Here is a 13,232-nt window from a genome sequence, read left to right on the forward strand (position 1 = left end):
AAAACATCGGTGCGTTATCAACTTTGTTCTCATCCTAAATCCAAAACACTGTACCAGCTACTAGAAAGGAAATTAACTCTATCCCTGCTGAAACCAGGACAGAACTGCACAGCATCAGAAGAATGGAAGCTAGCATTAAAGTCAACGTTTCTGATGTTCTGTGCTCAGTGTAATTCTGTCTACAAATGGAACTGAAAGAAGACTTAACCAGCATGTGTTTGCTGCATTGCCTTTATATATAATTAATTAATCCCATGCCTCAAAGCTTCTACTAATCTCCTGCAGGGACCAGGAAGAATTTTCCTTCTTCTGCATAACTTGGCTTTTGTCTTGGCTTTGCTTTATTCTTCCCCGCTGCCCCCATTTCTGAAACAGCAGAGATTGACCACAGCAAGAATGGAGAAGGAAGGGTGTTTTTGGCAGGGCAAGCTGCAGTTCCAGGTTTTGCTGAGGAAGCTCTGAAATGCTTGGTTGGATTACCCTGTTCCTGCACTCAAACTTCTGAACGTCACAGACAAAAAAGGAATTTTTTTCCTGCCAGGTCAGAATCAGTAGGCTCGTTTCAGCATGGGGCAGGGATTACCACTGTTAATTTGCCAGTTTTCCTATTTCTTGTACTTTCTTCAGGTTTTCTGTTACAACAGAAAGCTCAAATGCTGGCTGCACTTTGATGTCTCCTGGCCTCTCCCTGGGCACCTTCTAGGGTCTATGTTTTTTTGCCTTCTGCTGTAGCCTGTTGTTTCCTATGGGTTGTGCTATGCCCTGTGCCGTGCAGAGGCACCTTTCCTGCCCGAGCTTCACTGCCTGCTGATTTCAGGAGGCAGCTCCTGATGACCCAGGCCATCCTATGCTCTGCCTCGTTCCATTTTGGTCTAATAACTTAGAAATGCAGGTTCTTCAGACCTTTTTCCCCTTACATGCATCTAAGAACAGTGTACACATAGAGCTGATCTAGAGATCGCTGAAGTCACAAGATGGATTTTCTCATGACACTAAGGAAGAAAATGAAAATTAGGTTGGTTATCACAGGATAAGTATTATTCCATATAACTTATTTTAAGTATTTTTGCTTTCATTCAAAGAGGTAGAGACACTTGACAAAGTGAGAAAAAGCTGAATAATGCTTTTCTTTCCTTTTGTATTTCTTTTCAGGCTCCATCTATGAAATGTTTGGAAATGAATGCTGCCTGTCAACAGGAGAAGTCATTAAAATTATTGGCTTCAAAATTAATAAGCTCATAGCAAGTATCTGTGAGAATAATGAAGTCAGCCGTTTTTCAGCCAAAGTGGAATTACCACTAAATTTTCCTGGTATAGTATTTCATGAATACATGTTTTTGAGGAATTATAACCCTGAATAATCACCTTTGTTCATTTTATTGATTTGCTATCTTGATTGATATTTGTTTGAGGTTACAACTCAACTGTCAAGGATACAATTTTATCAGAAGTCACAAGATACAATCAACTCGTTCTTAAATTTCAACTCTTACAGTTCTTTTTCAAGCTTGGATAGAAATTATTAATGTTATAATGTTTGGTAGTAATGCTTTCTATACTTGAGGTCACTCAGTGCAAGAATTATTACAAAAATCTTCTTTTCAGTTACTTATGACTTTGCCAACTTATGCCTGAGCTGAAATCTTCTTTGCTGTGTGCTCAGACTATATTTTATTCACTATTACTATATTTTTATTTTATTATTTTGTATAGAAAATATTTTGAATATTTTGTTACGTTTTGTTTTTATTTTAATGATTTATTTTAATTCCAGTGGCCAAAGTGTCTGCTCCATGCCTGGAAACAGGATTAGAGGAAAATGGATGTGTTTTTCTGCTTAAAAAACACTTCAACTGTTCTCAAGTGAAGTCCCAAAATACCCATATTTTGGAGGATGGACTTGAAATTTGGCATGTTGTACTGACTTGTTATCTGAAACATATCTTCCTCTGTTCATGTTAAGGAGAGCTGGCCAAGTACTGTACCCAGGGTACCTAGTTCATCACATCATATTTATTCATTTTTCAATTCTGCACTCATCTCAAATGCTCTACTGTTAGGGCCCAGCTGTGTCAAATAGGGAAGTGATATGGAGTGCAGAGGCAGAAGTGCTGGACTGTGAGTATCCATGTGTGGGAAGTGGAGGCGGCAAACTAGGTTAGGACACTGATAGAAAAAGATTGGACCTCGGAGCAGGGCAGAAGGATGAAGACTTGATATGCAAAGATCAGGGACTGGAGACAGTGGTGGAGGTGGTTACCAACACCAGAGGGCTGCACCCACACAGAAATATATATGATGTAGGGCATTTCCTACTCTGGAAGTCTTGCCGGCAGCAGAGGTAATGGGAGCCCCTCGGGGAGAGGAGATGAGCGGGCTGGAAAACAGCACGAGGAGGCCAGCGGGATGCGGGAGGGAGCCTGTGTAGGTCTGGGAGAGAAGTTACGGGACACCTGCAGGTAGGAAACACTGGGACAGAGCACACACAAGGACACAGCAGCCCTCGAGAGCTTGAGGTCACGTCCACGAGTCACTTTGGCCAACGGTCTAGTTAATGCACTGAATGAGACTACAGTGTTGTAGGAAAAAAATAGAATGTAAACACTTAATTAACACTGTATTGTACTGCAAGCACATGGGAGGTTAAATTGAAGCTGCACAGGGAAACATAATATGGGTGTTTTCTAGTGTTTGAGTGCTTGACTTAGTAACCTCATTGATGTTCTTCTACTGTATTGCTGAGCATGTGAGAATGTGTGCACATGAATATATATGGTTTAGGTTATGCCAGTACCCGAACTGGTATGTGCTTTTTCTGCAGAGGGAGACAAGACACACTTCTTGAAGCAAATAAAGTGTAAAAGCGCATGGGAATGAAATGTTTCATCTGAATTCCACAGGAAAATATCTTCTTCCATGCCTTCATTTTCCATCTCCAAAATACAGATTTCTCTCTGAAATAGTCCTATATATAATTTTCTTTTCCCCAGTAGAACATCAATTTACTTTCATGTTTTTCTTATTTGGTGAATCAAAACCATTTGTATGACCATTTATTAAAAGACTTTTTTGGGATGCCATTTTCAAGCACTGGTAGGGCCCCAATGTAGTGATCAAAGACATTTTAATTATCTGTGGCTATCTAGAGATATTGAAGCACTGCTGTACTGTGAACTCTCAAGATACTTGGTATTTTTTTTGAAATCCAAGCTTCTTCGCTATTCTTAAAATTTCTTCTATCTCTAAAATATATGTACATATAGGAAGTCATATTCTAAATCTTGATTGGCAGATGGGTTTAAACATTTGAATCCTAAAATATCCAACACAACTGAGTGATAAATATAATCCTACATTTATTAACGTTGAATCTCTTGATTTTTAAAACAGAATGACTTGTGATTTCAAATGCTTGAACCTGGTGAATCTGGATTTTTTTGCATTCAGTTGATCAATTTTACAACTTGGCATTTGGATGTTGTTGAGCACATTTTTCAAATTTGGTCTAATTACTACAATTTGCATGCATACTTATGAACTCTCCCAACCAGTGTTCTAGAAAACTTGGTTATTTCACTAGAAAAATAAATTCAGAGTTCATTTTTCTGAAATTTATCATTACTATCCTTCACACGATGGGTATTACTGAACAGCAGCACTGAAGAAGGACATAATGACACTTCTTATTAGCCCAACAGGGAGCACCGCTCTCTTGTTCCTCTCCGTATATGTACTCTTACGCATTCAAGAGCTTTTTGGCAAGATGTAAATTTACCATTTGTCTAATTTAGTTCTTAGCTGAAGAATGATTCAACCTTACAAAGTCAAGATGTCCCCGTCTCTGCTTTTCCTTGACCTTTTTCCTTTTCACTTTATCACATACACATGCTGTGGTCCCAATGAACAAGCTCCCATGCTTGCCCCTGTCTCCAGAACAAAGCACAGAACTGAATTGCAGATGATCTTTTTCACACTGCCATTGACTTACTTCAGTAAAAATATCCGCAGGTCTCTAGGAGTCTGGCACTCTGTTTACATTGCATGTACAGTGCTCTCTTGCTAGTCTTGATGCAAAGAAATCTTTTGCTTTGATGTTATTTTCCATTTCCTCTGTCATGAGTTACCATTTGCATGCAATGGGCTCATGTATCCTTTTACTGTGTGCATGCTGGCATAAATAAGCAATGCTTCTATTTAGGTTACTCTGGGGATAGCGTCTCTGTGAGTGAAGAGCTGGGCTCATTGGCTTTAAACGAGCCTTACTCTTTGTCTTTCTGAATGTATTTTTTCTGAATTCCTTTTTTCTGCTCTGGCAAATCAGATCCTTGATAAAGGCCTAATCTTCCCTTTGCATTAGAGAAACTGCTGCAACCGCAAGTTCACTATCTGTGTTATTTCATTTTATCCTCATTCTAATTTGTTCTTTTTCATGCCTCAGAGGGCCAGGCTATTCTTTCTATGCTCATACACTGGGTAAAAAAAGAAGTCTGCTGTTAGTCTAGACACTTCAATGGCTACATCTAACAGCACTTTGAACTACAATTTTCACTACTAACAACTTAGCAGAGACAGGTAATTTGCACAACACCTGAACTGTTTGCCAGCACAAATGTTTTCATTTTGTTCTGTTATATTCCTTCTTCTGCAAAAATATTGCTGGGCCGTCCCTGTTCTCAGGAGGTCCCTGACAGTTGCTGCTGCTCATTCCTACATGGTCTGACAGACACATAGCTGAGTACAATTGCCTCTTTGAGCTCTCAGCCTCTGTGAGCCACAAGACAGGAGACTTGTCTGTGGCCACACAGCACATGCGTGGAAGAACACGGGTTAGGCACTAGAAGGCTCGTCTCGATAGGAGATGATGGAGAGATGGGAGAGACGGCCTTTGGGGCAGGATGGGGAGAGGAGGATGCTGGAGCAGATGGAGCAGAGGAGGTAACAGAGTGGGTGGTGGAGGTGGGGGAAAAGAGGAATAGCAATCAAGTCAGTCCAGAGAAGTTGGGAACTCAGCTGTTCCCAGTCTTCTGCATTACCTTGGGGAACAGAAACTACTAGTCTGGGACAGAAGGTCTTTCTGCTATTTTTTTTCCTTGAAGGCTACTTGCTGCTCTACTAGGTGAGCCTCGATACTGGTTTTCTCAGTTTTCTGTGGGGAAAAGAAGAAAAAGCGAGAATAAAAAGGATACTCCTTTCCTTCAGGACTCTAATTCAGACTGAAAATGGGAAGTCTATAAAGCTACAAGGAGGTACACTTTATCAGTCTATAACCAGTAAAAGAGAGCTGCATATATGGTTCTGTAAAAAGGTGGTAAAAACGTCCTTCTAGCAAAACATGCTTTCCCACAGGACTAAATGGGTGATCCTTGGGCTATGTTTTCTCTCTTATCAGTGAAAATAATTTTTTCAGATTCCCAAACCCTCTCTCTCTACCAATGTGCACATCAATGCCTAAAACTTTTCTTGAAAATGATGGGATGATTAGGTTTGCAGCTTACTAATTATCATATTATGGCTAGGCAGGCACTTCACCTAGTGAAATGCCACTAGGTGCGGAGGATTCCTGGAGTGTGACAATAGTTATACATTCCTGTAGTTATTATGTATGTGTAGTTATTCTTGTCTCCAACTGTAATTTTCCCTAAAACTATTGGGCATCAGTGCACTTTGGTTGTACACCAGATTACATTTAGAAAGTAGATCTATAGGAGCAATAATGCCAGCTCTCGATAAACCAACTGGACTTTTTTCCAGGTTTGCTATTTCCATCTGTCTTTCCCCCCCAGTAGTTCACCAAGCTCTCTTAGGAAAGTCTAAGTGAATTTGATTCAGTCATTTTATGATTTATGAAAAAGTACAAACACATTTGTGTTTGACCTCAAAATGTCCAAACTTTAGCATCTCAAACTTACCATATGTCTCCTACTCTGGAGATTTCCTTGCTATCTTAGGTTTGGAAAACATTTGTTTTTGTAATATGATTCATAATGATTTTAATAAGGTTCTGAATGGTTCAAGATAATGTTGTTTGTTTTTTTTCTTTTATTTTTTTTTATTTAATATATATCGTAGCAAGGAGAGCATTTATGAGAAGATACCATGGCAGATTGTGGCAGGGGGGTAGGAACCACAGTGGTTTTCACCCATTACACCAAAATAACTTTTTATATATTCACCTCTTTTCTATAGAGAGAGAAACATATGGAACTTTACATAGTCATAAGCATAAACAGATGGCTATTAGGTGCCTCTACTTCATGGGTCTCATCAATACAGAAGCTAAGTATGCAAGGCCACATGGCTCTTTAGTTGCCTATGCAAGCATTCTGTTACCAAAAATAAGGAAACCAGCAGAATGGAAGGTGAAGATTTTTCTGCTCCCAACCCTGATGAAGTCAGTCTAGATAGGAACCCAGTGGTTTTCACCCATTACACCAAAATAACTTTTTATATATTCACCTCTTTTCTATAGAGAGAGAAACATATGGAACTTTACATAGTCATAAGCATAAACAGATGGCTATTAGGTGCCTCTACTTCATGGGTCTCATCAATACAGAAGCTAAGTATGCAAGGCCACATGGCTCTTTAGTTGCCTATGCAAGCATTCTGTTACCAAAAATAAGGAAACCAGCAGAATGGAAGGTGAAGATTTTTCTGCTCCCAACCCTGATGAAGTCAGTCTACCTGGGCCCAAGGGGATAATCAATTGTCTAGTTTTGTATGAGATCTGGTAATTATGCTTCCATATGAAACCTGCTTTCCAACCCAGGATGCTCATTAGTTTGTTGCTGAAATAGCTGGCTTCCAAATAATTCCAAAAATTAGTTTGTTGCTGAAAAAGCTGACTCTGTAGTCCCAGCAAAATTAGTAGGGCCTGAGTCTACTGTCAAACTCATAGAGGAGAATAATGTTTCTCATACCTGTACATTGCCAAATATTTTCAACTGGGAACATTTTTTTAACAGTTTGTGGAGGCTTTTTAATACAATTCTGGAGGTTTTCTAGGGGCAACGCGCATGCTCCTGTAGCACAGATGGGTAAACATAGTTATTGCCTTTGGGATACATCACATGTACTTTGAATACATTTTTTAATGAAGAATATTCCTATTTGCTTTCTCCCAGCACTGCCAGGAGATGATGCCCATCTTGTGCCTGCAAAGCATGACACTGGAACACTGTTTGGGGGATGCTGTCTTTTCCACAATTTCAGTTTGTCATTGGTGCCTTGTCACTGCGATATTTTCTAAATGCTGATGAACCAGTTTGTCTTGATCTGCACTGACAGCTCCAGTAGTGATTAGGACTGGGGTAGCTAACTTTCTTGTTAATAATTGTGTTAAAAACAGCTGTGAGAAACATTAAAAATACCAGTGAGAAAGAAAAGTGTGTTGAAGTTGTACTCTGTACTTGTGCAGCTACATTCATGGATGTGGCTTCCTTGCAGCCAGGAAAAAGGCCTGAAGGCACTGAAGTGCTGCAGTGAGGACATATATGCAGAGGAGTATTTGCACAAGGGTACTAATTTCACACAGGAAAAACTGTCATACAGACAACTGTGAAGGCACAGAATTGCAGAAAGCAGTTACATAGGCACAACTAGTTTCTATCTTTGCAGTAGATCAAATAGGCTATTACTGTTTAGGCTGCTGACAAGCCCTCAGAGCTGTTAGTTGCCACAGATCCTAGCGGTCTCATGGAATACCTAGAACCACACATGCCCATTCTGGTGATAAATTCAGTTAAAAGCTACTCAACAGACAGGATCTTAATAACATCTCCTTTAACAAGAAGGGTGCTAAAGCTATGAAGTGAAAGTAGTGGGTTTTGTTACAGTGACACAAGAATCACAGCAATTCTGTAGCAAAAAAAAATGGCTGTTGTGGTGGAGGGAATGGTTTGATATATCCTTTTTAAAGAAATCAATCTTAAGGAGCCCCTGCTTCCATATAGGCCCCTCACTTGTGTTGATTGTGGTCAGTGGGTGAAACTCGATAAGGGAAAAGGTGTGGGAGAAAATAAGCAATTTGGAAGTTATTTTTAACTGAAGCAATCACCCAACCTAATTTGTTAAACAATCCCTCTATCAGAGGAGGTCTAGAGAAGGGAGTGAGTGTCTTCCCAACATCCAGCAGGAACTGTGTTCTGGCAGCATCCCACCTTGCTGAGACCCAGGTATCTGCTGGGGCATCCTGCCCTTTTCTCACACTCTGGTTCCCACAAGAAGGGAGTCATAGCCAGTGTGGACTCAGTTCCCACAGTAGACAACTGGGGGCAGGTGGATGGGACTCTTAAACCTTTGTAGACATGGCAGAAACCACTCATGAGATGTGGAGCTACCGTGAAGGAGACTCTAGTGGTGTCAAGCAGCAATCCTTGAATCCCCATCCCATAATCCATAACTGCCAAGGTGGGAGTATTCCTTTACCACAAAGATACGGTGTCCTTTGTGCGGTCCAGAGGAGGCAAAAGTGTGGAGCAGCAGGGGCCATAGGGTTTCTGCTGGCTGGCTTTGGGGGAAGGAAGGAGAAAAGTCACTGCATCTCTCAGGGAGCTTAGCTGCTTTGTCACTGTAGCTGTAGCTACCAGTTAATTTGTGTGGGTCCCCTGGCTTGCAAACTTGGCCTAGGAATAACCTCTATGTTCAGCTATATTCACTTGGAAGAGAGCCTTAGTCGATGCCTGTCCCAGGACGCTGCAATGTAATTTCACAAGGCAGCATTCACACTGCCGTGCCTGAGGAAGAAGACAGCTGAAACACACAGTTCAGCTAAACCCTACTGTTTAGTCCTCTAAACCGTCCACTTCATCTTCCTCTATTTTAAACACTCATGGAAATACAGAAATGTACGTATTTTTCTTGCGATGCGGACTCCTAATGAGACAGTTCCAAGGGGCATGATTAACATGAAATAATAACATCCCTAGGGGATAGGGAAGCTCAGATGCAGCTTCTGCCTTGCAGTACTTCAGCACTTTAATTACCTTGTGATGACCACAGTGCTACAACACCCAAACTTTGAATTACTCCATCTGTTGGTCTGGGCTATCAGATATGCTAAAATCAATTTCCTTTGCTCATTCTTATCTGTAGGCGCTACTTTTTCATTTGTGAATTGTCTTTAAACATACTTGGTCTAGGAATCCCCAGTCTGTGTGTGGAAGACTACATAGTACAACATTTAGCCAGAAACTTTATCCGGCATTTCACTGATCACATTACTGTTGCTCTTCCTCATACCATGTCTGCATTTTTTTCTTAAAGGTTGGTTTCCTGAGAAGACAGATAAGAATTTAAGATAATCTTTCTTTTTTCTGTAGCAAAGAAAATAACTTTTTTCTCTTGGATGCGTGCATTATGGACGTAAAAATGTTGGATGTCAGAAATTACCTGCAGAGTAGAAAGGGCTAATTCCAGCCGCCTATGATTTATATCATGTAGTTGGTATTATCTTTATAAAGTCACATTTCTAGCAACCAAACTATCAGCTATGAATTGTTTGATGTGCTTTGCTCCCCATTTTTATTACATTCACAGTCTAAACTTTGGCATGGCTTCCTTTATGTATTTCCATTTTATAATGCACGTTTTCTGTTCTTAGGTCTTTATAAGGTTGTGGCAGATAAAACTCCATATGTCAGCATTGAAGAAATTACAAGAAAAGTCTCTATTGGGCCAACAAGATTTGGCCATCCGTGTTTCTACAGTCCTGAGGATATAAAATTGGCAAACCTCACTATCAAACATGGTGAGCAAATCACCTTCAACTCAGTGGAAAAGGTCAATGGAACGATGGCTGTGAACTGCGGTGTGGTCAGAAATAACCAGTCTCATTCCTTTACTTTGCCCCTTTCACAAGAAGGAAAATTCTACGAGTGTGAAGATGACCAGATATATACCCTAAAAGAGATTGCAGAATGGAAAATCCCTAAGTGCAGAAACCGGATTGTCAAACTTTCCAATACTTTACATACGTGGGACTCCTCTAATCCACTTCCTGAGAATTTTGATGGCTGCTTGATTCTCACGCCTGTCTATGAAGTACAGGCAGTAATGAAATGTAAGTAGGAATCAAAGTCAATATTCTATTCGTCTCAGTATAGCAAAGTACCCTTAAATACACAAAATTTGCTTGAAATAGGCAGGAAGGATTCAGTTTGGTCAAGAATTCCTGACCCGTATTTGCTACTGATGCTAGTTTCAAGGTGAAAAAAGGTAAAAATAATATTGCCTTTTTTATTCCTTCATCAGCTGTTAATTCAGATAGTTATCTTGCATTTCTTTCTGTTGCCATTTTATTGATCACTACAATTAAATCATCGTTGCAAAGAAGATATATTGCATAGTGAAAAAGCGGAGCTTAGGAATTCTGTTCAGTTCTCAGATTCTCTTTCTCTGTCTCTCAGTCTTTGGCCATGGAGAAGTCACTTGATCATTTATGGCTATGGCAAGGAATTAGAAAAAGAATATAGCCATACATGTTGTAACACACTCAACTACCGTTTATTTTTCAGAATGAGGATGCTGCAGGAAGTAAAACCGTATCATTTTACTCTATTGCAGAAACAAATATCATTAGAATATAAACAGAAAAGACTCATGGAAAATTTCTGAAACCTCTAGGTTTGAGGAAACAGGAAGATATTAGAAAACCAATACCTTTAAAAGCTGTAATTTGTGTTACAAGTTTTTATGAAAAAAAAAATATTTTGTCCATGGCACATTATCACTGTTCTAGTTGTTCCACGAAAACATTGAAACTGCTGGGTTCTGTCCTTACCAATGTCTATATCTATGCCTTACTTTAAACCTGTTAGTGAAATTAGTCACAGGAATAAGATCAGAAGGTGTGCAAGGGTATAAGCACACAGTGAAATTCTCCGGAGTTATGGTGACTTGAATAGTTATTTTGTCCATGGAACATTATCACTGTTCTAGTTGTTCCACGAAAACATTGAAACTGCTGGGTTCTGTCCTTACCAATGTCTATATCTATGCCTTACTTTAAACCTGTTAGTGAAATTAGTCACAGGAATAAGATCAGAAGGTGTGCAAGGGTATAAGCACACAGTGAAATTCTCCGGAGTTATGGTGACTTGAATAGCCGAGCTGCAGTAATGACCCACGTGTGCGTGCATAGCGTACCCTCTCTGAACTGAGATACCTACCTAGGCAAAAAAACTAGCTTAAGCTAACATGTTTGACCTTGCTTGAGGACAGCTCAGGCAGTAGATGGAAACTCGCTGTAATTCTACTTGTTGATGCACCCATCCTGTTAAAGTCTGCAGGATAGGAGCTTAGCTTTTGGGAAGGTTTTGCTGCTTGTTGCCTTTACTAGAAGCAGACCAGTGAGCTCCATAGAAATGAAATCCTAACAGAAATATGTCATTCATGAGGATATTAAGCAGGAAATCTTTTCACAATTGAGGTTTCTCAGATGAATGATGTAAGTAAATGGATAAAAGAGAAAGAAATAAAAGTGGCCAGAGACTGTTAGCACAATATACTATACTTGTTAAATGCTTATCATGAGATATTCAGCTGTGCATGCTATGGGATTTAATGTGTGAGTTTGGAAAGTATATCTTCATGAGATAAAATACTTCATTTTCTACAACTCTAGCTAGATTCAGGAATCTAGCCCATCTTCTGAAGCTGGAATCACTTAGGTGTATTCCTAGTCCCTCTTAGATATATGTGCAGACTCGATAAGAATTTAATGTTTCTAAAAAACTTTCAGAAGATTCAGAAATGTTTGGTATTCACTTGTCTTCCAATCAGATATTCCAGTGAGAGTTGTATTTGTTAATTTTATTTCATGCCCATTTATGTTTCATAGTGTGCTCAACATTTAAGAAGCTTTAAATATGTCCTAAATAACTATTTAATACAAACTTGAAAAGTAGGCTTCACGGTATGTGATTAACTACTTTCTTGTGGACCATACAAAATGGATTTTGACCATTTTTAGAAGAACTATAAATAGACACAAGATAAAGTATGAGAAATACTATCCACAATTCAATAAAAAAGATTCCTGATAAGAGGGGTAGAAGATTACATTTTCACAGGCTGTGGGCAGGAATCCTCTATACTTCTTATTCTTAATAATGAACAAATTGCGTGTATGGAACTCCCCCAAATGCTCATAGAAAACTTTCAATTTCACTAGTCATTCCTCTTTCATTGACTTTCCCTTGCGGTGCTTAGGAAGTTTGTCACCTGAAGGCGTCAATGTGACAAAAGGAGAGCTGGAATAAACAGATCCTGAATCACTGTCATAAAACATACATCTGATACCGACTTTTAAGTATAAAGTATTGGTATGTCCTGCTACAAGGAAGTGTGAATCCAGGATATACTATCCTTGTGTGCAGGTTTATGCAGAATAAGTCTTATTGAAGAGAGTCATTAAATATTATTTGCTTGTTAAATTTTACTGCCCTGGTCAGTGATCTGTGGTGTCACTGATGTGGAGCCAAATTCTTAAACAAGCCTTAACTGCATAGTCAGCTTTGTGCTTGGAAGTTTTGCATCCAAAATTTTGCAAGTTCAGTTGTGATAAAAGAGTTGTTGTTCCCTGTCAGACTGTTAAACGCAATGGCTTGGTTCTGATAGTGAATAAAACCAGATGCCACAGAAAAAGATGCAAGAGTTCCACAGAGGACCACTGTAGTAGATATTTCTTTATTAATTAACAATAAACTTAGACTTTGTTACACAAAGGTTTTGCCTTTTTTTTACAGTTCTATTATTTTCTAATAATTATAGATGTTTTCATTATTCTTATAAATATCTGTCCTGGTTTCAGCAGGGATAGACTTAATTTCCTTCCTAGTAGCTGGTACAGTGCCGTGTTTTGGATTTAGGATGAGAATAATGTTGATAACACGCCAATGTTTTAGCTGTTGCTAAGCAGTGCTTACACTAGTCAAGGACTTTTTAGTTTTCCATGCTCTACTGACTGAGAAGGCTGGAGGTGCACAAGAAGCTGGGAGGGGGCACAGCCAGGACAGCTGACCCAAACTGGCCAAAGGGACATTCCATACCATGTGACGTCATGCTCAGTACATAAACTGGGGGAATTTCAGCAGGATAGACTTAATTTCCTTCCTAGTAGCTGGTACAGTGCCGTGTTTTGGATTTAGGTAATGTTGATAACACGCCAATGTTTTAGCTGTTGCTAAGCAGTGCTTACAGCTTACAAGGACTTTTTAGTTTTCCATGCTCTA

The 13,232-nt window shown here is 39.4% G+C and overlaps 1 protein-coding gene across 1 annotated transcript in view; it reads left to right on the forward strand.

The window, feature by feature from the left end:
* Positions 1–13,232, forward strand: part of THEMIS (thymocyte selection associated) — an 82,484-nt gene that overhangs the window by 15,485 nt on the left and 53,767 nt on the right. Inside the window, exons 2-3 of the mRNA XM_009281535.1 lie at positions 1,153–1,311; positions 9,602–10,060. Of these exons, the coding sequence (XP_009279810.1) occupies positions 1,153–1,311; positions 9,602–10,060 (618 nt within the window). The remainder of the gene's footprint in view (positions 1–1,152; positions 1,312–9,601; positions 10,061–13,232) is intronic.

The sequence above is a fragment of the Aptenodytes forsteri genome, unplaced genomic scaffold, assembly GCF_000699145.1.
Source record: "Aptenodytes forsteri isolate BGI_AS27 unplaced genomic scaffold, ASM69914v1 Scaffold82, whole genome shotgun sequence".
Lineage (NCBI taxonomy): Eukaryota > Metazoa > Chordata > Aves > Sphenisciformes > Spheniscidae > Aptenodytes > Aptenodytes forsteri.